Consider the following 26,668-nt stretch of genomic DNA (forward strand, 5'->3'; position numbering starts at 1 on the left):
TTCGATGGGAGTTGAACTTTGTCAAATGTCAAGAAGACAGTGCGGGTTGGAATGATGTTTGTGTCAACCCTTTTGATAACTCTATGAACAGCCGTTACGCCCTGGTCAGACAGGTAGTGCTGAATTTCTTCATCAGACAATTCATCGAGGGAGCGTGTATATACGATTCCACGCGAGGAATGTAAAGTGCGGTGTGCTTCAACCCGGACAGGGAAGGTGTGGAGCAGTGAAGTACGCAGCAATTTTTGTGCCTGGAGGGCACTGACTGTTTCTAACAACAAGGTGCCATTCCGTAATCTGGAACAAGACTTTACAGGACCTACAATTGCGTCGACACCTTTCTGAATAATGAAAGGGTTGACTGTGGAGAAGTCGTGACCTTTGTCAGACCGAGAAACAACAAGGAACTGTGGCAACGATGGAAGAACTGTCTGTGGCTGAGACTCACTGAACTTACGCTTGTGAGCAGACATAGTGGAAGGTGAGGAAACCATTGCGGAAGAATCCCCCATGATTACCGGCGTCTCCGATGGCGCGCTCCTCCCTTATGGGGGCCCTCTCTGAGGTCACTCCCGCCTTAGGTGATTGTTCACACCTCAGGTCACACCTCCCGACAAACGGACGGAGGGACCAATCGGCACTTTCGGAAGGTATCAGCTCGGGTAATCACCCCTCCCTGGGCCTGGCCGTTACCAGGGGGTACGTACGTGTCCTACCTGTCCACCTTGGGTGGGTAATTACGCGTTACCCCGTCACCGGCTACGCACAAAAATGGGTGGGTCGGCCTTCAGACATGCACAGGGAGGAAAAATGAGAAAGGGAAAGGAAGGAAGAGAGGTCTCAAACGCCGCAGCGGAGAAAAGGGTAAAGAGAAGAGGCAAGGAAAAGAGAAGGACAAAGGAAGGAAGAAGACATACAAGCAAAGTAGGGGAAGAATGCGTTACAATTACGAGCGTCCATCTCCGGACGTAGGCACAAACCATACTCCCAGATAGGGAGAAAGGGAAGAAAGAGCCAGAGGTGAGGGGAGGAGGGGCGAAGATGGGGGATGGGGAAGGATGCGGAAAGGGAAGGTATGCAGCCCGGAAAGGAAGGAAGGCCACATTAGCACGGGGTCCCGTGCTCGCTACGCACGTATCCCCAAAAGAGTTGTGGACCCCCTGGGGGGTTGCTAGTGACTGGACACTAATAGTCTTTACATATGACCACAACTTCTTTGGGTTTTGTGAATGATCGTCTGACAACCTTCTGCTATGGTAGTCACTGAAACTACCATGCATTGCTCTCCTGAAAGCCAAATACGTTTTGTTCAACACCTCTCTATATATAGTCGCATGCTTTGTTTTACCCCTACTATGCAGTAGTCTCTGCTCCTTTGGAAGTTTCTTTGCAATGGCTGTATACCATGGAGCGTCCATCCCATTACGAACTGTTTTACATACCAAACCAGTCTGTGGCCAACTATTGTTTTAAGCTTGAGTCATAGTTCCTCTACATGCTCCTGTCCTGTGCTGGAAGTTTCACGTTCCTTATTGAGATCTGACATTAGTGACTTTTTATCTAGTTTGCTGAACATCTCTCTCTTTCTGCTTGTTTTAGTTTTACTTCGGTAATCATTGTTGCCACAACTGTGTCATGGTCACTGATACCAGTTTTGCGGACATCCTCAAAGGGGTCAAGCCTATTTGTTGCCTTGGTTGGTTGGTTGGTTTGGGGCAAGAGACCAAACAGCTAGGTTATCGGTCTCATCGGATTAGGGAAGGACGGAGAAGGAAGTCGGCCGTGCCCTTTCAAAGGAACCATCCCGGCATTTGCCTGGAGTGATTTAGGGAAATCACGGAAAACCTAAATCAGGATGGCCGGGCGCAGGATTGAACCGTCGTCCTCCCGAATGCGAGTCCAGTGTGCTAGCCACTGCGCCACCTCGCTCGGCATTTTTTGTTGCCTTCAGGTCCAATTTCCATGAAGGGCTTCCAAACCATCTGTTCTATGTACTTTACAGAGAAGGCATTTAGTAACGTTTCACAGTAGGTCCTATCACACACCTCTAACAAAACTGTAATTTTCCCAATTGATTATTGGATGACTAAAGTCTCCACCGATGATTACAGTATGTTTGGATTACTTATGTACAAGTGAACTGAGGTTTTCTGTACAGTTTTCAGTTACTCAGCATATGAGCCTAATGGGTGATAGATTGACCCAATTACCATTTTATGCTCACCCCTGATACTGAAACTTTTCCAGACAATCTCACATGCAACTTCAATTTTTATCTCAGTGGGTTTGCATGTCCATTGCGACAAGTACATCACCTCCACTTCCCATTTGCCTACCCTTTTGATATACGAGGTCTGTGTGTCAAGTATCCAACCTTCGGCCGGGAGATGGGGTAGGGGGGTGGGGAGAGGAGTGGTGGGAGCTGTTTTACCTGTAGCGTTAGACATGTAATCACCCTCAAAAGTAGTTCCCTAGTGACTCCACAACCTTCTCCCAGTGCTGCCGCGATTGTTGAAAGAATGTCGAAAAAGCCTCATTCGGAATGGAGTTTAGCTCGGCTGTCATTGCTGCCATAATGTCCTCTCATCTGAAATCGTGTGCCTTTAACTGGTGTTGAGTTTGGGGAACAGCCATAAATCACAGGAGACCATATGAAGAGAGCAAAGAGCCTTTTGAAGCACAGGAGTCTGGTTTTCTGCCAAAAAATTCTGAATCAAGTAAAAGGATTGTGCTGGAGCATTGTCACGATGGAGGCACTACTTTCCTGTTGACCGCAAGTCCAGTCTCTTGTGCTGCATAGCCTCAAACAGCTGACAGAAGAAATCCCTGTAGTACTCTTTGGTGATTGTTTGACCCTGTGGTGCATACTTGTGGTGTACCACAGTGTGAGAGTTGAAGAAAGCAGTCAGAATCACTCTAACACTGCTGCACACTTTGCGGGCATTATTTGGTATTGGTGACTAGGAATACTTCCACTGGGGTCTGGTCCTGTACACCCAGGACTCATCGACAGTGATTATGGAGTTCACGAAGCCAGGGTCACAGTTTGTGGAGTCCAGCACGTCCTGTGAAACTTCAACACGAAGTAGGGTTTGCTCTGCCATCAGCAGCTTCGGCAAGAATTTTGCCGACACAATCTTCATGGCCAAATCTTTGGTCACATGAAATATGCTGAAAAAGTGCTGATGCTCAACTCTTCCACAATTTCCTTGGTAGTCACACAATGATTTGGCAGCACCACAGAATTCACTTTGGCAATGATCTGGTCATTTTGACATATTGATGGGCAACTGGAGTGTGGCTTGCTTTCCTCTGACATGCAGCAGTCTTAAAATCAGTTGATCCACTCTTTAATATATCTGATGCCTATAGCATTGTTACTGAAAGCTGTGAGACTCTTCCAAATGGTTTCCACCTGGCTGTCATGCAGTTTCTGGCAAAATTTGATGCAGTAGCACTGATTCAGTCTTTCTGTCATGCAGGAAAAAAAAATTCATGTGTGCACTTGAAGGTTCAATGTCGGCCCATGTAAGCATGCTAGATTCAAATTCATCAGGTGTTTGGGAGGGGGAGGGGTGGAGGCTGTGGGAGGTTGGAAACAAACAAATCTCATACACTTAAAATTTTCCCCAAAAATCTCACTGCTATCAATTACAGTTTTCAAACAACCTTTCTGTACCTAGAATTACATGAGCTTCACTGATTTTCAGGAGCACTTTGAATGCTTGCATTTTGTTGCGAATGCTGCAGCAGTTAATCGCGAGGATTTTAATAACCTCACCTGTGGGAGACGCTTCACTAGATCTCACAATGATACTTCTGGGTATCCTACAGCTACCACTATCTGGACAGTATCTGGACTGGATGGGTAGTCATGTAATCTACAAAACCCTTGTGCGCACCCCATCCACAATCAGCCACCTGGGTAGGATCCTCTAATGTGCAACACACATCCAATCTATTCAGGATAAAAAAAAATTAGGGTTTGTATGAAGGCATACAGAAAACAGTCTTTCCATTGCCACATCTGTGAGTGGGTCAGGATAGGGAAATTACTAGCAGAGGGATAGGCTACCCTCCACTATGCATCGTATGGTGACTTGCGGAGTATAGATATAGATGCAGATATTACAGACTCACCAAATAACACAGGAAAGAAAGATATTAACATTTCTTTGTCAGTGCCTTTCCAGGTGCTTTTCTTATACCCAAAGTAATACTGAAATATGCTCCCTATGCTTCCTGCCAGGTTAATTTCAATCTAAGAAAGCAGCACAGGGTCACTGACAACACATCCAGTATGGTATCAGTACTGTCATGTTACATAATAATTCCGACAGTATGAAACAGCCGGTCACCATAATCAGTGCAACACCCGTTGGCTTTGACCCATGACGTAAGGCTGTTGTGGTGTGTGACATCACGATGATGTGGAATTTAGTTTGTGAGAGTGGCATGTTTGTAGGTGTCATTTTGATGTGATCGGTGATGCTCTCTGGTGGTATGTTAGGTGATGTTTTTGGTTTAATTTGCATGTGTGGAATGTTTATAGGTGGTGTATTGTTGCGGTCGGTGGTTCTGTCTGGTGGTGTGTTTATGGGTAGCTTGTTACATGGTGTATGGAGTTCATTTGCGTGATAGCATTGCACAAGTGTGGTATTGGGACTGCGTTTTCAGTGGAATATTTTTCAGTGAGTTAACAATTTTAGTTTTGTTATTTTGACGTTATTGTACTTATTTTCTGTTCATTGTGTGTGAATTTTGGTAAATTGCTTTTTTTATGTCTTTGGCAGGTATGGATATAACTGACAAGGTCAACAGTTTTCGGCTGTCGGTGACGATGGGGGACAGTGCGTTGTCTCTAATAAAATTTCTTCAACTATTCGGATTTTTGGATGAAGTCGTGAAGTGTTCAGTACGCCGTGAAGAAATGAGGCTTACTAAAGTTCTGGCGTCTCAGACCAGGGACGGCTGTATGTGGAGATGTCTTAAGAATAACAGGTCAAGGGAAGTGTTCAATTCCAATTTTGTTGGTTTGTTGTGTTTTTTGAGGTAGTGATGATTGTGGACACGATTGTAGTTTTGGGTTTTATGATTTGGTATCGGTAGTTTCTGTTGACCTATATAGGTCAAGGGAAGTGTTAGATTCCAATTTGTGGGATCAGGAGCTGCTGTTGAGCTATGTAGGTCAAGGGAAGTGTTATTTGTGGGATCAGGAGCTGATGTTGAGCTATATAGGTCAAGGGATGTGTTCAATTCCAATTTGTGGGATCGAGAGCTGCTGTTGAGCTATATAGGTCAAGGGAAGTGTCCTATTCCAGAGGATATTGTGTTTAGTGGAATTTGGGGAGTTTTGTGTTGTTGGTTTATTTCGTCATTTTGTGTGGTTTGGTATGGTGGTGTGTGTCTAAATTTGTGTGTGTGTTGGTTTTTCAATGTATTTTCGTGTTTGTGGTCATGTTTACGTAATGACGTCATAGACGCCATATTGGAGTCTTAGTGTATGGCTGTTTCCGCCACATTTGTGACGTCATGGGTCAAAGCAGACGGATGGAATCTGACGCTTCTGTATTTCCAAACTACTCCTAGATTGAGAACGAAGTATTACCTATTTTTCAGAATCAAGAAGTTCCACACATATCCTTATGGCAATATATTCCACATAATTACTAAACTCAAGCAGCTTATTTGCCTATTTGATCTAAGCAATGCGAGGGGAGAGGGAAGATGGGAAAGAGAGATTTATCCATGTAGCACAGACTATGGGCCCTCTGCTGTCAGGGCCACAGCCTCACTGCCAAGTTTTTCAGTGAAATATTATATAAGCTGTTTTCAAACATTTAAAGAATGAATTCATTACAATGTGCTATATTTCGCTTATTACAAAATGGAGCTAGAAGTTTTCTTTAAATTTTTTTCCAATCTGGCCTGTAGTGCATCATTACGGGCTTGCATCCAAACATCACTGCACAGACTGCATCCTTTACATTGTTAACACATACAGCTCACCTCATAAATGACTGCTGATATATCCTGGTCTCAAAACGACATGGAACACTACGCAAAACAGTCAATCTAAATATTCCCTTGACATGTATTTATTCAAATTAAGGTTAGTGATAAACCATATGACATAATGCTATAATATACTGTGAAAAGGATAGTTGCTACTCACCATAAAGCAGAGATGCTGAGTCACAGATACGCACAACAAAAAGACTGTCGGAAAGTGAGCTTTCAGTCAACAAAGCCTCCATTGAAAATACACAGACACACACACACACACAGATACATATACAAATACGCACGCATACAAATGCAACTCTCACACAATATTGTTACATTCCATTCCTGATTTCACATAATGCTATTTTTTACATGCTGTTTTACCTTTTTTAAACTTCTGAGTATGCCTTTACAGTGTGCTTCTCTACAAGGTGTAGTGCCCCCAGAATTTTACGGAAGTCTGGAGACACTTGTATCCCAGCCGTTTTGAACACGCGTTATTTTAAAGCAGGGCGTAAGGATGAGCATGGGATACTGCACCCATTTATTGTTTGTGCAGGTGAAACTGGAAGGGAGATAATTCATTGGCACTGGCAAGTGTTCAGCGCGACCTGCCAAGAATAAGCAAATACGCCGCAGAAGCTCCGCGGCCGGCTGCAAAGAGTAATGTAGCATTGTAGTGTTAAAAAACAAATGGAGAGACTCGAAATAGTGACTGTTTATTAGACATTGAACTGCTGTTGAGGGTACGTGAACTGGACGTGGATAGTCAGCCACGATAAAAGTTTATGTATTAATTGTGTTCAAAAATGTGTAATTAACTGATTCTGGGTGCTCGGTAATGTGTGGGCTTACGTCATAATGTTTAGTTGTTTTTTTGTACAAAGTGGAAATAAATATGTTCTGTTGCATTGAATGACATTCCAAGAGTAGAATATTTTTTTAAATAAGAAGAGAGAGAGAGCAAGAGAGTGAAAATTTCCCCTTTCTAGAAGTGAGATCTTCGGAGAAGCGTCCAGTGCTAGCAGAAGACATCAGCGCTGCAAGAAAGCAGAACTAGCATTCTTCAACCAGTAAGTCCACGAAAATGCTTGAGCTGTATAGAGAGATCTTAACATTACACTGGGCCACCGCAAAGGTTTCAAAAAATTTCTGTATAGTTTTCATGTATGGTTTAGAGTCAAACAAATTCAGATACAAAAGCGTGCTCCTTCTCTGCCCCAGAATGTCTTAGTCTCAGGTTTTCGACTTCCGCCACTAAGTACAATGTAGATAAGACTTCCTTATCTGCTCCATCACAACTATTTATGGTGTGGGACAGAGCTAGCGAGTGTGTCGGTAATGTACATTCTACCTAGAGGTCTGAACTTTTTAAATTTACAATGTGAATCGCAATAATTTATAATAAATTTCCTCACTTTTTGTATAAATGTTGTTCTGCATATGTTTACCTCAACAGATCCACTAATGATTAAATCTGCTGGCGGATATACGAGTGTTGAAATTAATCCGCGTGCTAGTATTCTAATGTAAACTTCTTTTCACAATTCTTTCTGTTTGTTCTAAGCTTACCTTCAGTGGGGACACACTTATCCAGACCATTAGTGCCTAGATTAGTGTGAGTAACCACCTGAAAACAAGATTGAGACTAGCCACAAAACAGACACCAAGCACTAAGGAGCTTTTTGAGGCAGCATCTGCCTCCATAATTTGACAGTCTTGACTTGTCACTGTATAGCGACATATGTGGTTTAACAATTTTTCTATTAGGAAGGATACAAAACATGGGGCGACATTCATATATTTCTTGATGTAAAACAGTGTATTTTCCTTGCTATGTGAATATGACTAATGAAAGTTAAGTTGTGAGTAGTAGTTTGTTTTTCCTTGACTATTGTTTACTATGTTCATCTGGTAAGATTAAAAAATCAAAGTGTACAGTGTCGTAGTTATTAATTAAGCGACATGAAATTTTACTGAACATCACATATGTTATATGTGAGAAACAAAATAACACATTTCAAAAACACATTTTGTATAGTGGAATAGGGGCCCTGCAGTTCACCAGCGGTACTGGGACTGTGATATCTTAAACTGGCCCTGCTTGATTATTGCCTATGAAGTAGCCTAAGCATTGCATTAAGAAAAGCTCCTTTGAAGGACACTGTTTGTAATCCAGAATGGGTGACAAAAGTCTTTACCCAGAGAGACTGATCCAAGTTTATGAACATTTATCTTTGGCCACAGGCTTAACACAGGTGATAGTAACAGTTCTCAAAACAGAAGATTGAGAATGCCAGGTAGTAATCTTCCGATTACTGCTCATATTGCCCCAAAGGATGTCACAGCATCACACATAGTGATGAAGTATTGATTCCAGCATTTAATAGATGATCTAGGTTTGCAGTGTATATACTAAACACTAAGGAACCCCAGAGCAGCATTTCTCACTCTGTCTTAACTCTGAGCCCCTTTGGCAACATTGCATATTGATTTTACTGGACCACTTGTAGGAGCGATGTGGCTACTAGTGGTGACCACACACTAATTTTCATTATTAGCCCAGATGCAATCAACTATGCCTGCAACAATCTGGGAATTACCAACAATATTTGTGACTTAGGGAGTGTACTTTATTAAAGTACCTGTCCATTGCCATCAACGGACCTTCAGACACTTTAGGAACTTCTGAAAAAACAACAGCATCCAACCTCTGGCCCACACTCTTTTCCAATAAATTTCAAAATCAGAGCAGTAGTTGGTCAGAACTTTCAAGACAGAAGTGTTGCATGGTATGCAACTGTCAAGGCCTTGAAAAGTTCTCTCACTGCATACTTTTCCACCCAATGACTGTAGACTGACAATCCATTCCATGGGTGCAAGGGCAACTCCCTCCTGGAACTGCTGCACCTGATATAGTAGCTTCCATGCCCACAGACTCAATCACACTATATTGTACACACCTATCTTACATCTGAAAATGTTCATTTGGCCATTCACCTGAGCAGAATGTAGGTGTGTGGTTACTGACCTCAGGTAGTGTCAGCTGTGATTTTGTGCCCAGGCAAGAGCACATGGTTCAGCATCATGATCAACTTCAGCTGCAATCCCAAACATAACAAGTGCAATTAGACAACCCATTCCCACCTCCCATCAATCTGTTCAGACCTCAAGACCTGCCTCTAGTTTTACTGATGCACAGTACCACTATGGGCTCCAGCCTGGCTGACACCTCCAAAGGAAGGAGCCGGAAATTGGTGCTAGTCCCAGAAGTATCTCAAAGGAGGTGGAACATATTTCACTGTATTTCTTACCTGCCCAAGAACTGATGCCATTGAGGCCGATCAGAGTCCAGCTCCACTGTTGCAACTGCACCCAGAAGAAACACCATCAATGTAGCCAGAACGGAATAAGACTTGTGTAATTTTCTTGATGCTGAGCCGCTGGTGGCAATCATGTCATCTCCACAACACTCAGTCTTGGTCGAGACTTTGCACCAATCATTGCCGACAGTCAATTAGACGGTGGAAGCTTATGTCCACACAAACAGATGTAGACATAGTTTCAGTTACCTTGCAAGTGGATAGTGACATCACTATGACAAGCGAGGATTTAATTAGGCAGACCAAGTTCTCAGCAGTACACAACTGCAATGGCTTTACACTGTCTGCAGCCCAGTATGAAGTGACAGTCCTGCTTTGTTCATTAAGATTTAGTTGGTTACAAATGCATGGTTAGCAAGTGCCTTACGATGATTTTACGAATTGATTGCAATTGGTTAGCAAACATTTTTATTTTATTTTTGATTGCTCATTTGCTACTGCATGAACCGAGCTTGACTCTGATTATATTTTACCTGCACTCCATGATATGATAAGCAAATGTAGCACGACTAATGAATCCGTCTAAATGCCACAGCACTATCATTATCATCGAAAAGTTTGTCACGTTACAGGGCTAACGTATTTACCTGATGGTGCTGCAGAACAAATCGCGTTCGGGACCATGTATCTTGTTGACACTCCCATGTCGACAATTTAATCCAGTCCGAATTCTTCAAAGCAAGTTGTAACATTGCACAACGATGAGTTGAAGACAGTAAATCCTTTTTCTCGTATGCGTCATGGACGGGTGAAACTACTCCACCTATGACTTTATAGCCCAGACGTTGTAGGTGGTCCCGAGCAATTTCTGAAACAGTAGTTTCATTAATGCAAATCTTCTGCACATTAAACAAGAAGAAATAAATATTCGACAGATACAATCTTACCAAACATTCGGAGGTGCATATGTGTGGGAGGATTGTATGCCCCACAAGCGACGAGCAACACTTTCGTTTGCGTCATTTCCAGTTCGAAACATTCAACAACACCACAAGAATGGAAAAATTGTTATACCCCGAAGTACCGGGTGAAACATCAGCTGAGAGCTGACTATTACCCCAGAGATCATATACTCTGATGTCCTTCCGTGGGCAAGATAACTGATATTGACAGACAGATGAATGCAGAAACGCGTTAAGTTGTTCGCTCTTCGTTTAGGTCAAACATAGTTCCTGTCACAGCAAAAAAATTATTAAGCATACAGATTCTCTATGTAATCACTCAAGAACGTTGCATCATTTCTTTTGTACGAATGTTGATAGCCGCGCTATGTTTTCATTGGCTTGTATTTTAAGTGACTGCGTATTACGCACTTCAGTATTCAGTTGTCATCGGATTTCTTCGCCAATCCGTCGAACAAGGAGTGCCACCCCCGTGTGCTGTATGAAATGGAAAAATATCGAGGATGGGAAAGGAATGTGAAAGAAATCCAGTTTCATCATTTGCATCTAGCTAAGAATGATTATTTTAAAAGATATAACGTTTTATTTCACACCCCTGGAAAATCCAGTTCAACATTTCGAATGTTTGCATGCATGCTGCATTTGTTTCCCAATATCTACGCATTGAACTGTGGAACACTTGACAATCGTTCCGAAACTTAATAATATCTGTGAAGGCGCAGTTGGTTGTATATGTATTATGCTCTATGCTTGTGTTTGGTAAACGAATTTGTTGGGTGATGGTGGTGGGAAAGTGATGCGACGAATGATTAGTTTCTTGTGTATCACTTGTCTGTCGTGTAGATCTTTACGTCGAGGGTAACATTGTTCATTATGACGTCTGCAGTGGAGAGTAAATACATTTTAAGTTTTTGTGCATGTTAATATGAACTTTATTTATATCCCGGCACTTGCACTTGATAGAAAACATTTTTGTTTCAGGAGGAAATGTTAAGAAACTGTCCATGGACCGATGGTCAACAAGAGAACGATTATGTTTGGCATCAGCAGTATTTCGCAGTGGAGACCAAAACTGGTCAGTGAATCTTCCAAAAAAAAATTTTTTTTTTTTTTTTCAAGCAATGCACGGATGAAAGCTCGACCCCTAGACGGTGTATCAACACGAATTTCTTGTGGCATGCACTGCAGCTGTAAAGCAGATGTATCATGATACTAGTTTTATGCAGTCTGCCCGTTCATTTTACTTTTTGAGCCTGCTTAGGTTGAGCCTTGATATTTCCTTGACAGAGTATAGTACAAACAAAAACGTGTCTAGAAAAATCCTCAGTTTCAGTTGAACAGTTTGCATAAATTATCTGTCACTAAAGTACTTTTTTTCGTCATGTTGCTAAGGAATGTGGGACATTTTTTGTTTGGAACTACCTCCAAGTGCGTTAATGTAGTAGAGGATACTACTCTTATCTGTATTGCTTTGTGTTTCAGCATAGATATGCCGTTCATAGACTTCACATTCAGCCATAAAACTATTTTCTGTTTCAGACTGCTTATTTCTCTTGATGCTAATGAGAAATTTGCACCATTGTAATTCATTAGTGATCTGTTTGGCATGTTTAATTTCGATTTCAGTTATAAGCCTGTATCTAATGTCACCATTTACAGATTGCATTCAGTCCATGTTTGCTTCCTTACCGTGATTTTGATCGTATGTTATTTACTGCTTGTGAGAACCACTAATTTTTATTACATCTGCATGCTTATTTAATAGGCATAGGCCTATCAATTTTCACAAATTAGAAAAGATTGTCTGTGCTTACTGATCTGTTGACAATAAGGATGGTGGCAATGGAGCACAAACTTATACCAAGTTAGGGTGAAAAATTGACTCTGTTTTCAAAGTAATCTTCTGTGTGTTACCTTAAGTGATGTAAGGAAACTGTAGAAAACCTAAATCTAGATTGATGGACAACTCTATACTATAGCAGGACAACAAACAGGAAGCATATTTCAATATTTTTGTGTAGTTCTTGGGCAAAGTGACTGACTCTGTTCATCAAATTAAACAACTATAACTTTTCAGAAACCAGCCATAGAGGTAAGATTGGAGAGATTTGAACTTGTACAGTGCCTTGCCAACAATCGTTATTCGCGTGTACCATTCGTGTGTGAAACAGGAGTTGGTGGGGGGGGGGGGGGGAGTGACAGTGGTCAATCGAGGTGTACGATCCCACCAGTGTGCTTTGACCCATGGGGTGTGACGTCATGACGGTGTGGAGTTAAGTTTATGAGTTGGTTGTGTTTGTAGATGTCGTCTTGTTGCAGTTGGTGGTGTCTGGTGGTGAGCGTGTGTATGGTCCGAGTGTTATGTGGTGTATTGGGTTCATTTGATCATTGTTGGTCACACTGTGAAGTAATTTGGATTGCCTCTGATTGAAGAACTGAATTTGGTTTCAGTGAGTTATCAATTAATTTTTTTTATGTGATTGCGGTGTTGATTGGTGTTATTGCTTTGCTGTTTGTTGTGCACTAATGCGTTTAATTTATTTTGTGGCTTCTTTTGTTAGGTATGGATATGACAGTGAAATTTAACAGTTCGAGGTTGGGTGCTGAGATGGGGAATACATGATGTCCCTCATAAAATTTTTGCTGATGTTTGGACTGCTGGCTGAAATAGTAAAGAGCAGTGTCTGTAGAGAGAATACGTGGTTGGTGAGAGTTCCGGCATCTTGGACCAGGAACTGTTACATGTGGCGGTGCCGAAGGGATGACCTTTGACTCTCTATTAGTCGTGGTACCCGGTTCGAGAAGTCTCGGTTGTTTTGATGACTTATTATTTTTTATATATATCTTCCATCAGTTTTTGCATGCCTAAGACTGGCATGAGTGAGAGGATGGTTTTAGATTGGTTTTCTTTTTTGTAGGGAAGTGTGTTCAGAATATGTGAAGTGTAGGGGTAAGTTGAGTGGGCCAGGGATGATGGTTGAGATAGATGAATCACAGTTTGGGAAGAGAAAATATGGGAGGGGTAGGTCGCCGGTTTGTTTATGGGTGTGGGGGGCTGTTATTTTGGGGGAGGGGGGCGGGTTATGCAGATTGTGTTTTCAGGATTTTCAAGGGGTGTATGAAGAGGGAATAGGTGAGGTTAATTGAAGAATGAGGAGGGGAGTACGGTAGTGTCAGAAGCTTTTTCTTCATATAGCGGATTGGGGAAGAGGGGTTACGATCATTTAGTTGTTAATCATAGTTTAGAGTTCAAAGATTACAAAACTGTGGGTTGAGTGGGTGGGGGGTATTTTGTGATTATGTTGTGGAGAAACTGTTCTGTTGCAGTTCTTTTTGAGTTGTAGTGAGTGATTGAGTTCTTTTGTTTTGTGGTTTTTTTATTTGATGGCAGACTTTTGTTTTTGGGGGGGGGGGGGGAGGGTGAAGTGTTTGGGGGGTGGGATTGGTAGGTTGTGGTTGGGTTGAGGGTTTTTTTTTTTTGGGGGGGGGGGGGGGCTGTGTGTGGTTGGGGTAGCTGACATAGTATGTAGTGTCGGAATTTTTTCATGGTAAGCAGTAGTAGTTTTTTTTTTTTTCTATTGGCCACAAGTTTTGATGTTTTATGGAGTTTTTCATGTGTTGTTGTGGTGTTATTTATCGCAGGTGTTGGTGTTTGATGTTTTGGTGTCATCACCTGTGGTTCATTTATGTAACTTAAGTGAAGTATTCGATCCAATTTTTGTAGTTGTAGATGAGTTTTAGTATTATGAGCTGTTATTGACCTATATAGGTCAAAGGAGGTGTCAGATTCCAATGTGTCGTCTAAGCTCTATATGTTTTGGTATCGTCAGTCGTAGTTGACCTATATCGGTCAAGGGAAGTGTCCGATTCTAATTTTTGTTCAATCAGTGTTGGTTTTGTGGTATCAATAGTTGCGGTCTGATTATAATTTTTGGAGTTTTTGGTTTTTATTTGGTGTTATCGACAATTACAGATGAGCTATGCAGGTGAAGGGAAGTGACCAATTCCTGTGGATATTGTGAGTGTAGTGGAATGTGGGATTTTTGTGTTGTTTTTCTGTCCTCGTTTTGTGTGGTTTGCCCCTACCCAAAAACTACCAATTTACCATGCTGGTCCCATTAGTTTGATTACATAAAATTTTTGAGGAAGATATGTTTGTTGTTTGTAAATGTATTTTCGTGTTTGTTTTCATGTTTATGTAATGATGTGATAGGCGTCATATTGGAGATGTGGAGAATGGTCGTTTCCACCATATTGGCGAGGTCGTAGGTCAAAGCAGGTGGGTGGAATTGGAAGCTTCTGTCTCCTGCTCTGTCACACACCTTAGAGTGGATTGTTGATTCTAGACTTAGATTGGACACTGCACCTGACACCTGAATTCCATATCAAAGTATAGCAGTATTCAGTTCTTGTGGCAAAAAGAGACTTTATTGACAAGAGGACAGCCACTGATTTAGCAGAAGAGTTGGTGTCAGTCCATTGTGACAACATTCAATGTTAAATCCATTATAAACATTTTTCTCACCTCCCAGTTCCTGTCTTAATTGCTGGGTATGTAAATCTAGTTGTAACTAAGCACCTACAAATGATTTCTATTTTGTACCTCCTTTATATCTTCCTGGCCACCTTCTGGTGCACTACTCATTTTTAACAGTGTTGTTTATACATTCACTATTAATGGTTTTATTGACTAATTTAAGTTTTACATGCAAGTTATTTGCACATATTTTTCTTTACGTGAGAGTGGATGCCAATTGGTCCATGATTGTATGCTTAGAATTTAAGTAATGGCAAAATTATCTTCCTATTAAATTAAGAACTTAATTTTTTTAAATATTTTCAAATAATTATCATATCTGTAGGGATGAAAACTGGTAACTGAGCATAAGTCACTGCATAAATGAACTGGTAATAAGTGTTTAATATTCAGAATTACTGGAAACTGGGATACCACCCATATGCTATGACCAGTGACGTCACCACCGTGCTGTAAACCCCTATTTTGTGTGTATCTGACATGGCGACCAAAACATCAATCATAACACCAGAAGAAATTAATACTACACAAACAAGTGCACTGGCTAAACCCAATGAAATTAGCAGGACAACTGCAGGAAAAAAGGCTTTTGGGCAGGGAGAAACTAAAAAGTCAGTAATGAAAACACCACCATGGTTCAAGATGCAAGACTGAAAAATAAAAAGCACCACTTGAAATTTCCCAAAAATAAAACCTGACAAAACCATACAGAATACACTGCAAGATCATGATATCCCAGTCTCCAATTAACCTGTATAGCTCAACCCTATACCAGTATCCCCTCTGCCCCCCTCACCCCGCAACTACAAAAGCTGTTATCCCAGTCTCCAGTTTACCTGTATAGCTCAACCCTAAACCAGATACCAATAACACCAGCCCCCCCTCCTACCACAACTACTACAAAAGCTGGTATCCCAATCTCCAGTTCACCTATATAGCTCAACCTTAAAATAAAAGTGTAATTAAGCCGTCAGTGGCTTTTTGTGTTGCATGTTACAGTTGGTAACTGTGTCAGTGGTTAATGATTGGAAGTGAACATCATGACTGATGAGTTGGATAGGACAGGAAAGCAGTACCAGTGAGAAAATAGTTTTCAATAAATGGTGAAAGTTGATCAGTTTTTTTTTATGAAATTATAGGAGAAGGTAGGTGGATCAATGTTTTTAATTATACCATAGAAGAGGGAAGGTGAATCAATGTTTTATTAATAATAGTTGCATGTTTGATATATTAATAAACATTAATCCACCTACCTTCTCCAATGATTTAATTAAAAATATTGATCCCCTTACTCAGTGATTATGCAGGCACCTAAGAGTACAGTTTAAATTTTATAGTATATTCTGTTTCATATGACAACATTTTGGACAACATATTCAGTTGTGCCATGGCACAATTTCATACACTCCACATCATGATGACTGTAGCACTCCAAATGACACAATACCACTTCTCACAAATCCATCGCCATCGCATAATTAAACTGCTCGAGCATGCCACTATTTCATACACTGCGTCTCTACAATTGCATTTCACTTCCAGTCTCTCTCCTCTCTCTCTCTCTCTCTCTCTCTCTCTCTCTCTCTCTCTCTCTCTCTCTCTCTGCAGCTTGATGAAGTCACAAAACACATTGCAGCACAGTGCAACTACATCATGGCCCAAAGCTGATGGTTAGTGTCCTACAACCAAAGATACCCTAACATTCTTAAGATTGTGAAGAGACCAGTGGGGTGGGTGGAGTTTATAAGTGGTGCGTGACACTGATGATTAGTCATGTAGATCTACTGTTGATCATACTAGGGCAGGAAGTGTGTATTTAAATGCTATTGAATACTGATATCATTGAAGATTAGTCCTACAGTGAATAATAGGGGCCTCTGTAAGTAGATGTAAATCAGCTGTAGAGACAAAGCAACTTGCAGAAAATGGGGATCATCTACATGAGTCCAGGGAACCATGGTCCTTCCCACTGATTGACATCACTTTCTTTGGCTACCACTCTTTCTGAAAGCCGAAGATAATGCCAGGTGAATAAACAAATGTCCAGTAGCTACCATGAAATGAAAGCAGTACATCTCCATCAAAATCCACACCCTCCTTTCATAGAAAAGAAAGGCTGTGTGCTAAGAAAGTGCTTACATTGAGAAAACCAACTTGAAAACATTGGAGGGGAAACTGTTAGATGCCGAAGGTTCCAAAATTAAGCCTCCACATCTACGCCTACACTCTGCAAACCACTGGAAGTGAATGTGGAGGTACTTCCCATTGTACCAGATGTTACAATTTCTTTCCGTTCTATACTTGTGTAATCAATCTAATTTTCTTCCTAGGGTCCACATGGGTGCTATAGGTAGGTGGGTGTATTATATTCATAGATTCATCTCTTAATACTGCTTCTTGAAACCTTGTTTGTGGGCTTTCATAGGATAGTTGGTATCTATCTTCATGTCTGCCAAATTAGGTATTCAGCTTTTTGATGATACACTCCTATGTCTCAAACAAATCGGCGACAGTATTACTGGGGAACATGTACTAGCAAGCTGAGGTTTTCTCTCAACTTCTCAGTTATGTCGGAAGGTTGGTCTTTCAGTCTACAGAAAAATCCAATAAGAAGTTTCTGGCCACTCATGATACTGAGCCTCGCCAATATGGTCTCGCATGCAGCTTCTGTTTCTGTGTGTGGTTTTGAGCTTCTTGTTGACTTTGACAAATACGCCATCTTCATTTCCCATTAGCCTATTTTTGTGTATGCACTTATATTAACTCAAAAATCTTGCTGCTATCAATTTGGGTTTTAGCCAGCTTATTGAACCTAATGTTATGTGATCTCCACTGCTTTTTAGGAGTTGTTCAAATTTCAAGGATTTTGTTGTGAAGGTTTTGGCAATTGTTCATCTGCATTTTAAGTGTGTCATCTCTGGAAGTCCTTTCTTTGGGTGATTGTTGACTAATACTTTGGGGTCTTCTAAAGCTGTCATTATCTTGACTTAATGTAGAGTTGCCCAGTCTAAAATAAAAATGAAAGAAATTTTAAAAAGCACTTCTTTTGTGCACCCTACACAGAGTCTGATGCCTGGGTAGCAGCCTCTGATATGCAGTGCAATCCTGCCCATTTTGGGGGCTATACAGTTTGCAATCATATGACACAAGCATAGGAAGTCGAGGCCTATGTGTGGCAGAACCTTAGAAATCTTCCACTTGACTCATAAAAGGGGCAATGATCAGCACTGGGGACAGCGAAGCAATTGAGACCTTTGATGGTATTTCAAGAATAATAGTGGGCTTGTTGACCTTGGGTGCAAGTCGTTTGAATGGTCCAAGTATTATCTTGGAGCCTTGCAGTCAGACATAATTTGTTAAAACTTTGACACCCTCTGCAGTTTGTTGCATCCTATTTCCTAAGTGACTGTTGGAACAGCCTCCTCAGCATGTTAAATGAGATCTCCAAGCATACACCCTGATTTCACAAAGTGATCCTGCCTAGTCCTTGCTGACATTTCTGTAAGGGAGACCATTATCTGCCATGTGTTTGAACTGCAGACAATTAACAGATCCATGTCCTTTTGCACTTGCTTCCCTCTGGCAGGACATGTAGCAGATGTCTTAATAAGTGAAGTGTATCACACTGGCTCAGTTTCTGTGAGAGACAGCACTTAAAAGTGCACTTCCTGGCCCCTGCCACACCTGTATAAAATTTTTAGACCTGCCACTAATGCACCACTCACAGTCACACCGATAAATAGTGCTAGATCATGTACTTAATGGAAATGAGTCAATATCTGCAGGAGATGATAGTACTTGTGAAACCTCAGAGATCTCTGGCATGGGTGTCTCAGTAGCTCTCTGAATACACTCATTCACAGTATCTCCCAAACATGACAGTAGGTGGATTGATTTTCAACTACTTGTGAGCAGCGGCTTACCCACATTGAGTTTTAGACTGGCATTCACAGTTGGGCTACATTGTGGCTGGTGCAATGTTTTTCGGAACAGTAAACAAATAACTTTACAACAAGTTTGCTGCTTTCCTTTTTAATATGGAGATCTGTTACACTTTAAGGATTGAACGTCCCCTGTAAGAACTTAAATCATTAACACCCAACAAAGTGATTTTTGTTACAACAAAAGAAAAACCAGTTATAAGATTTACAGATTGCCTCAAACTACTTAGAACTGTATGAATGCATGGTGTCTGTTCTTTCAGACATGTTCAAAAGAGCAGACACCATGCAGAATCTGCAGCTGGGATACATATTATGTAAATTGACAGTGGAGGATGGGGGAAGGGAAGGGAAGGGAAGGGAAGGAATTGATGATATCAGCAACTTTTGAGTCTCTTAACATTTATATTGTCAGTGTTGCACTCACCAGCGAACTTGAAAATAGCAGAAGTTTATGAGAAAAGGGAGACAATATATGCTGCTAGCAATAGATAAAAGTAATTGTAACACCATATGACAGTTATTATATGTACAGAGTACACTGTATATACACAACAGCAGCAACTTTGTAACGTCATGATCTAAATTTCCGAATGTTTCCATAGAACAGATTACTCATGGAGTGGGAAAAAAAATGGAAATATTGCACTGATTGCATAAGTAACCACATTTTGGCTTAGGGAATGATAATTTACCAAACAAATATTGCTGCTGAAATTTGTAGAATGTGCAGCTGTAGCTCATACCCTGCAAAATATGTTATGCACGACAATCATAAACTTTCAAAATTTTCTGAAACACAACTGTATTAGTGTAGATATACTGTGAAAATAGAGAGAATGAGGGTACTGTAGCCAAAAATGATATGAAACATGAATGTAGATTGCAACTAATGATATAGCAAGTACTAATTATTTTTTTTGCAGTATTCAGAGTTTGAAAATACATGATACATCATGGCACACACAAGTTTTTGTACAATCAGAGAAAGACAATGGATATGAAACATGAATAGCTCTTAAAATTGTATTTAAAATGTTGGGATCTAGATCTTTCAAACTAACTGTACCTGACACAAGTAATCTCACTTTTACAAAAAAGTAGAAGCCAGAAGTCAGCTTGTAAGTACATCAGTAAAACTGTGAAATTCATGGATTGTGTATTTCTTGTTGCCTTCTACCCTATCATGGCAAAGATGAACACTGTCATGCCAGTTTATCTCACTAAAAGTAGTGAAAATAATGGAGCACTTGAAAGTACGTCTTCTGTGTGAGATGACTAACAGCCCATCTTGACATATATGCCAAGGGACTAATAAGTGATCCACCATTTTGGACCCATCAGGCAATTAAAAGGGTTAAAAGTGAACCCAGTATGAAAATTCCTTGTAATGGAAGAACTGTAGCTTCTATTGCAAACATACTCAACATTGTGATGAGGTTCTTTTGAGTGACGGGTTTCCAGCACAGGTAGTTTAAAGGAGAGCACCTCATTTCATATTATCATGAAATAAGGAAGGAACTTTGGCTGGCAGTCATTAAATTAGAGGCATCTTTTGTTGAGGCAAGATATTTTTCAAGAAATTTCGGTCTCAAAGTTTCTGCTCCGAATGCCAAAATATTTTGTTGACTTTCAGCTTCATTTGGAGAAATGATCCTTGCTATAAAATAAAAGAAGTCAGAATGATGTAAGAAGATTTAGCTAACAAACCTCTACTGAACACTTATATATGACTAGTAGAGCTTACCGTCATATCATGAGTGGCAGAGGGTACCCTGTCCCTCTACTAGTCATTCCCTTTCCAGGTCTACTCACAAATGGACTGAGGGGAGAAATGACTGTCTGTATGCCTCTGTCCAACACTAATTTTTCTCATCTTGTTGCCAAACATATGTTTGGTGGCAGTACAATTGTTCTGCAGTGATCTGCAAATGCTGGTCCTCTATAAATGTTCAAACTGATGCGTCACGAAAAGAACGCCATTTTTCCCTCTAGTGATACCCACTTGAGTTCACAAATCATCTCCTAATACTCACATTCTGATCAAATATAATGTTAATTAATCTGGCAGCTCCGTTCCGAATTGATTCAGTGTATTCCTTTGATCCGACATGGTGGGGATCCCTTTACTTGAGCAATACTCAAGAATGAGCCACATGGTGTTGTATATGTGGTCTCCTTCATCGATGAGCTACGCTTCTCAATAAACTGAAGTTGACCACTGGTCTTCCTTATTAGCTGAGTTGGTGTAAATTGATCCCAAACAGCTGGCAGCACTATTGTCAGCTTTAAACTACGAACAGCAAATAGCTGCAAGTAAGAAAACAACACCTGTCTACAGAGCCCCGGCAGCTCTAACATACGTAGCTGCTGCGGGCAAGCAAAGCTGTTGTGTCCAGTGCACTATAACTGTCGGGAATCTTCTTACAGTAGTCAACTGTGGAGATTTAATCGATATGACAGTGTCAGGCAGCTTACTGCTAATATGCATTTGAAAATTGCAGGATTATTGTATTAAAACATAACAGGTGTTTTTTTTTTTTTTTTTTTTTTTTTTTTTTTTTTTTTTTTTTTTTTTTTTTTTTTTTTTTTTTTTTGCTATAATTTACATTTTTCTGTACTTAGAGCACACCAAACACAAATTCTGTCAAAGTCATCTTGTGTCCTTCACCTGTCACTCAGTGCGTATACTATAGCAAACATTCAAAGATTGCTGGTCACCCTATTTGTCAGATCACTTTTTTTTACATAGACAACAAGAGTGGTCATATCACACTTCCCTGGGGCAATTCTGATGGTATCTTAGACGGTGATGAACACACACTGTTGAGGACGGTATTCTGTATTCTACTACTTAGGGAGCATTTGAGCCATTCACTTTCTGGGAATGTGTTCCCCTATGCTCAGTCCTTTGCTAACAGCCTGCAGTGGTGTGCCATGTCAGATGTTTTTCAGAAATCTAGAAATATGAAATATGCCAGTTTCCCTTCATCATGTAGATGTAGATTTGAGAGCAGTGCCTAAAGAATATTGCCTAAATGGTTGCTTGGCCCTGGACAGAGATACTGGGGTATTTTAAGCATCACCTCTACTTCTTTTCTCCGTTATTCACTTTATGTATTGTCACTGCCACAAAATTGTGGTTTTTCAGTTTCATTTCATGACTACAAAGATAATCATCCGCAGAGTCTCAGTACGAAAGGAAATATCAGCATATCTTTCCAGAATCCTGCAGATAATTTTTTTAACAGTGTCATTTATAAACAAAGAAATCAGTTCTTTTGTGGTTTTAGATTAATGTGACTTAACTTCTGAACCAGCAAGTCCATATTCTGAAGGTATTTTTAAATACAAATTCTGAATTATTTTTCTTTAGATTGGAATTTCTTGCCTTGATGATGCAAGTGAAAAAAGGATTGCTTTCCTTTACAGTACAGGAGCACTGTGATTATACAGATTTTTGACAAGTCATATGTGCCCTTTAGCCACCAATGTAATCCTGTATGCTTAATAGTCCTCAAAGTTTTAGATTATGTAACTTTCCACTGGATTGCTGGTATTCAAATTTGTAACTTTGTGTGCAACATTTATTAATGATAAAATCTTTTCAGTTGATCAGCCGAGTGGTGGCGTTATCTTGTTGCAACATTTCAATTCGCCTGAAAATAACTGGTATGAAACCCATTGAAATGTGGCAGCAAGATGATGCCACTACTCAGATGAACACCTGCGTACATTTTATCATTGGAATATGCTGAGAACATATATCAACATAAATAAGCAAATAACACATTACTCTCTGAATTGCTACAGAGAAGATGATGTTTCCAGCTGGTTAAGACATATTTCATAAGTAAATTTCTATACTGGCAAGGTGTGGTTGAAACAGCAAGTTCAGGATCCGTTGCACCATACACACGATATACAATTGGAGCTGTGGACTCCACTTGTAGCAACAATTGGTAAAACCAAAACTGAGGTAAAGGTGATCAATAAATGACCTTTTATTCACTGTGAGGGCTCACATGACTGGCTTGCAATAGTGGTTGTCATTCTGCCATTGTCACACTTGCCAGATGTGATGTTACAGATATCAATACATTTGTATCATACATCTGCCCATCCAACAGGGTTACTAAATTTACCTTTATTATTTTATCTTTGAAACAAAAATATTTAATTTTGACCACAACTGAATGATATAGATTTTGAGATGTTTGTCGCCTAGATTGTAGTTTGGAGATACTTTGTCACAGATTAGTTTCACTAGTTTTCCTATTTTTTAAAATTTCATTTACACACACACACACACACACACACACACACACACACACACACACACACATTTCAAGCTTTCACAACCCAAGGTTGCTTCATCAGGAAAGAGGGAAGGAGAGGGAAAGACGAAAGGATGTGGGTTTTAAGGGAGAGGGTAAGGAGTCATTCCAATCCCGGGAGCGGAAAGACTTACCTTAGGGGGGATCTCTCTCTCTCTCTCTCTCTCTCTCTCTCTCTCTCACACACACACACACACACACACACACACACACACACGTGTAAATGCAAAGAGGTTGGGCAGAGATGTCAGTCGAGGTGGAAGTACAGAGGCAAAGATGTTGTTGAATGACAGGTGAGGTACATGCGGCGGCAACTTGAATTTAGTGGAGGTTGAGGCCTGGTGGGTAATGGGAAGAGAGAATATATGGAAGGGCAAGTTCCCATCTCCGGAGTTCTGATAGGTTGGTGTCAGTGGGAAGTGTCCAGATAACCTGGACGGTGTAACACTGTGCCAAGATGTGCTGGCCGTGCACCAAGGCATGTTTAGCCACAGGGTGATCCTCATTACCAACAAACACTGTCTGCCTGTGTCCGTTCATGCGAATGGACAGTTTGTTGCTGGTCATTCCCACATAGAAGGCTTCACAGTGTAGGCATGTCAGTTGGTAAATCATGTGGGTGCTTTCACACGTGGCTCTGCCTTTGATCGTGTACACCTTCCGGGTTACCGGACTGGAGTAGGTGGTGTTGGGAGGGTGCATGGGACAGGTCTTACACCGGGGCGGTTACAAGGGTAGGAGCCAGAGGGTAGGGAAGGTGGTTTGGGGATTTCATAGGGATGAACCAAGAGGTTACGAACGTTAGGTGGACGGCGGAAAGACACTCTTGGTGGAGTGGGGAGGATTTCATGAAGGATGGATCTCATTTCAGGACAGGATTTGAGGAAGTCGTATCCGTGCTGGAGAGCTACATTCAGAGTCTGATCCAGTCCTGGAAAGTATCCTGTCACAAGTGGGGCACTATTGGGGTTTTTCTGTGGGAGGTTCTGGGTTTGAGGGGATGAGGAAGTGGCTCTAGCTTTTTGCTTCTGTACCAGGTCGGGAGGGTAGTTGCGGGATGCGAAAACTGTTTTCAATTTATTGGTGTAATGGTTCAGGGATTCAGGAGTGGCGCAGATTCGTTTGCCACAAAGACCCAAGCTGTAGGGAAGCGACCGTTTGATATGGAACGGGTGGCAGCTGTCATATTTTATTAACTCAGGATTGTCTGACATTTGGCATTACCCCCAAAGGCCTCACACTTAAAGTTCTCATCTCTGGCTGTAACCCTTCTTTCCATGAGTCCCTATACCAGTTCCAAACTGAACAATCCATAGCCCTCACCCACCTAATCCTTCACCTACGCATCAACTCAGCCAATGAACACCCCTGTTTATCCCTAATCAAAGTCCTCGACTTTCCTCTCCCACATCCACTCCAGCAGTTCAGAACATCCTCCTACAGGTCAACTGCAAATTAGAACAGCATGCCACCCTCCACCTCAAAAAACTATCCAATCTCCTGGTTTCCCACCTCCGGAAAGGCAACTCACTCACCCTCCACAACCTTTACAACAAACCTCAACCTCCTCTCATTGCACACAGACCCAGTCTCTCCCATCTACTCAATTTCCCACTTCCAGCTCCACTCTCCCCAAAACCTCAAAATTCTAATCAACACAATCTGGAACCACAACACCACAATTCAGTAGTCAACCTTTCCTCCAAACCTCTCTCCCTATCCGAAACCTCTGTCCTATCCAAAGGCCTCACCTTCAGCCCTACTCCCAGATTCAACCAAACAGCCCTCGTCAAAGATTTATTGTCCTACACTCATAGTCTCTGCTGGAAATATCACTTTGCCACGAAGAAAAATAATCCTAATCCTACTCCTAATGATCCAACTCCCCAAGACACTACCCAAATTGAACCCTGCCTGGAACAGTTCCGTCCTCCATCACAGCCGGACCCACCTCCTCTTCCTCAAAATCACCCTCTCCAAACCTTCCAGGAATTTCTCACTTGCAGCCTTACCTCTCAATCTGTCTTAAAAAACCTTAATCCTACTCCCAGCATCACCACACCTGAAGCCCAGGCTATCCGTGATCTGAAGGCTGACCGATCCATCATCATTCTTCCGGCTGACAAGGGTTCCACAACCATGGTACTTGATCATCAGGAGTATGTGGCTGAGGGACTGTGTCAGCTTTCAGACAACACTACATACAAAGTTTGCCAAGGTAATCCCATTCCTGATGTCCAGGCGGAGCTTCAAGGAATCCTCAGAACCTTAGGCCCCCTACAAAACCTTTCACCTGACTCCATCAACCTCCTGACCCCACTGACACCTCACACCCCTACCTTCTACCTACTTCCTAAAATTCACAAACCCAAACATCCCCGCCCGCATCTCGTGGTCGTGCGGTAGCGTTCTCGCTTCCCACGCCCGGGTTCCCGGGTTCGATTCCCGGCGGGGTCAGGGATTTTCTCTGCCTCGTGATGGCTGGGTGTTGTGTGCTGTCCTTAGGTTAGTTAGGTTTAAGTAGTTCTAAGTTCTAGGGGACTTATGACCACAGCAGTTGAGTCCCATAGTGCTCAGAGCCATTTGAACCATTTTTGAACCCAAACATCCCGGCCACCCCATTCTAGCTGGTTACCAAGACCACACAGAACGTATCTCTGCCTACGTAGATCAACACCTTCAACCCATTACATGCAGTCTCCCATCCTTCATCAAAGACACCAACCACTTTCTTGAATGCCTGGAATCTTTACCCAATCTGTTACCCCCGGAAACCATCCTTGTAACCATCGATGCCACTTCCTTATACACAAATATTCTGCACGTCCAGGGCCTTGCTGCGATGGAGCACTTCCTTTCACGCCACCCTACCTAAAACCTCTTTTCTCATTACCTTAGCCAGCTTCACCCTAACCCACAACTTCTTCACTTTTGAAGGCCAGACATAGCAACAATTAAAGGGAACAGCCATGGGTACCAGGATGGCCCCCTCGTACGCCAACCTATTTGTGGGTCGCTTAGAGGAAGCCTTCTTGGTTACCCAAGCCTGCCAACCCAAAGTTTGGTACAGATTTATTGATGTCATCTTCATGATCTGGACTCACAGTGAAGAACAACTCCAGAATTTCCTCTCCTGCCTCAACTCCTTTGGTTCCATCAGATTCACCTGGTCCTACTCCAAATCCCATGCCACTCTCCTCGGCGTTGACCTCCATCTGTTCAATGGCCAGCTTCACACATCCGTCCACATCAAACCCACTAACAAGCAACAGTACCTCCATTATGACAGCTGCCACCCATTCCATATCAAATGGTCCCTTCCCTACAGCTTAGGTCTTCGTGGCAAACGAATCTGCTCCAGTCCTGAATCCCTAAACCATTACACCAATAAACTGAAAACAGCTTTCGCATCCCGCAACTACCCTCCCGACCTGGTACAGAAGCAAATAGCTAGAGCCACTTCCTCATCCCCTCAAACCCAGAACCTCCCACAGAAAAACCCCAAAAGTGCCCCACTTGTGACAGAATAATTTCCAGGACTGGATCAGACTCTGAATGTAGC

At 41.6% G+C, this 26,668-nt stretch overlaps 2 protein-coding genes across 7 annotated transcripts in view; one reads left to right on the forward strand and one right to left on the reverse strand.

Moving 5' to 3' along the window:
• Positions 1–10,678, reverse strand: part of LOC126175722 (nicotinamide/nicotinic acid mononucleotide adenylyltransferase 1) — a 126,988-nt gene extending 116,310 nt beyond the window's left edge. Inside the window, exons 1-2 of one of the 3 annotated variants that reach the window (XM_049922654.1) lie at positions 10,277–10,678; positions 9,977–10,197 (exon numbers count right to left, since the gene is read on the reverse strand). In XM_049922654.1, coding sequence (XP_049778611.1) covers positions 9,977–10,197; positions 10,277–10,352 — 297 coding nt within the window. In that variant the 5' untranslated portion in view covers positions 10,353–10,678. The remainder of the gene's footprint in view (positions 1–9,976; positions 10,198–10,276) is intronic. The other 2 variants (XM_049922656.1, XM_049922655.1) reach the window with 2 other exon arrangements.
• A 333-nt stretch (positions 10,679–11,011) lies between these two features.
• LOC126175723 (bromodomain-containing protein 8) overlaps positions 11,012–26,668 on the forward strand; it is a 272,574-nt gene continuing 256,917 nt past the window's right edge. For 2 of the 4 annotated variants that reach the window (XM_049922659.1, XM_049922657.1), the window contains exons 1-2: positions 11,012–11,183; positions 11,255–11,366. In XM_049922659.1, the coding sequence (XP_049778616.1) occupies positions 11,165–11,183; positions 11,255–11,366 (131 nt within the window). In that variant the 5' untranslated portion in view covers positions 11,012–11,164. Of the gene's footprint in view, positions 11,184–11,254; positions 11,367–12,623; positions 12,742–26,668 lie in introns of those variants that run through there. The other 2 variants (XM_049922658.1, XM_049922660.1) reach the window with 2 other exon arrangements.

This window comes from Schistocerca cancellata, chromosome 3 (assembly GCF_023864275.1).
Source record: "Schistocerca cancellata isolate TAMUIC-IGC-003103 chromosome 3, iqSchCanc2.1, whole genome shotgun sequence".
NCBI classification, from domain to species: Eukaryota; Metazoa; Arthropoda; class Insecta; order Orthoptera; family Acrididae; genus Schistocerca; species Schistocerca cancellata.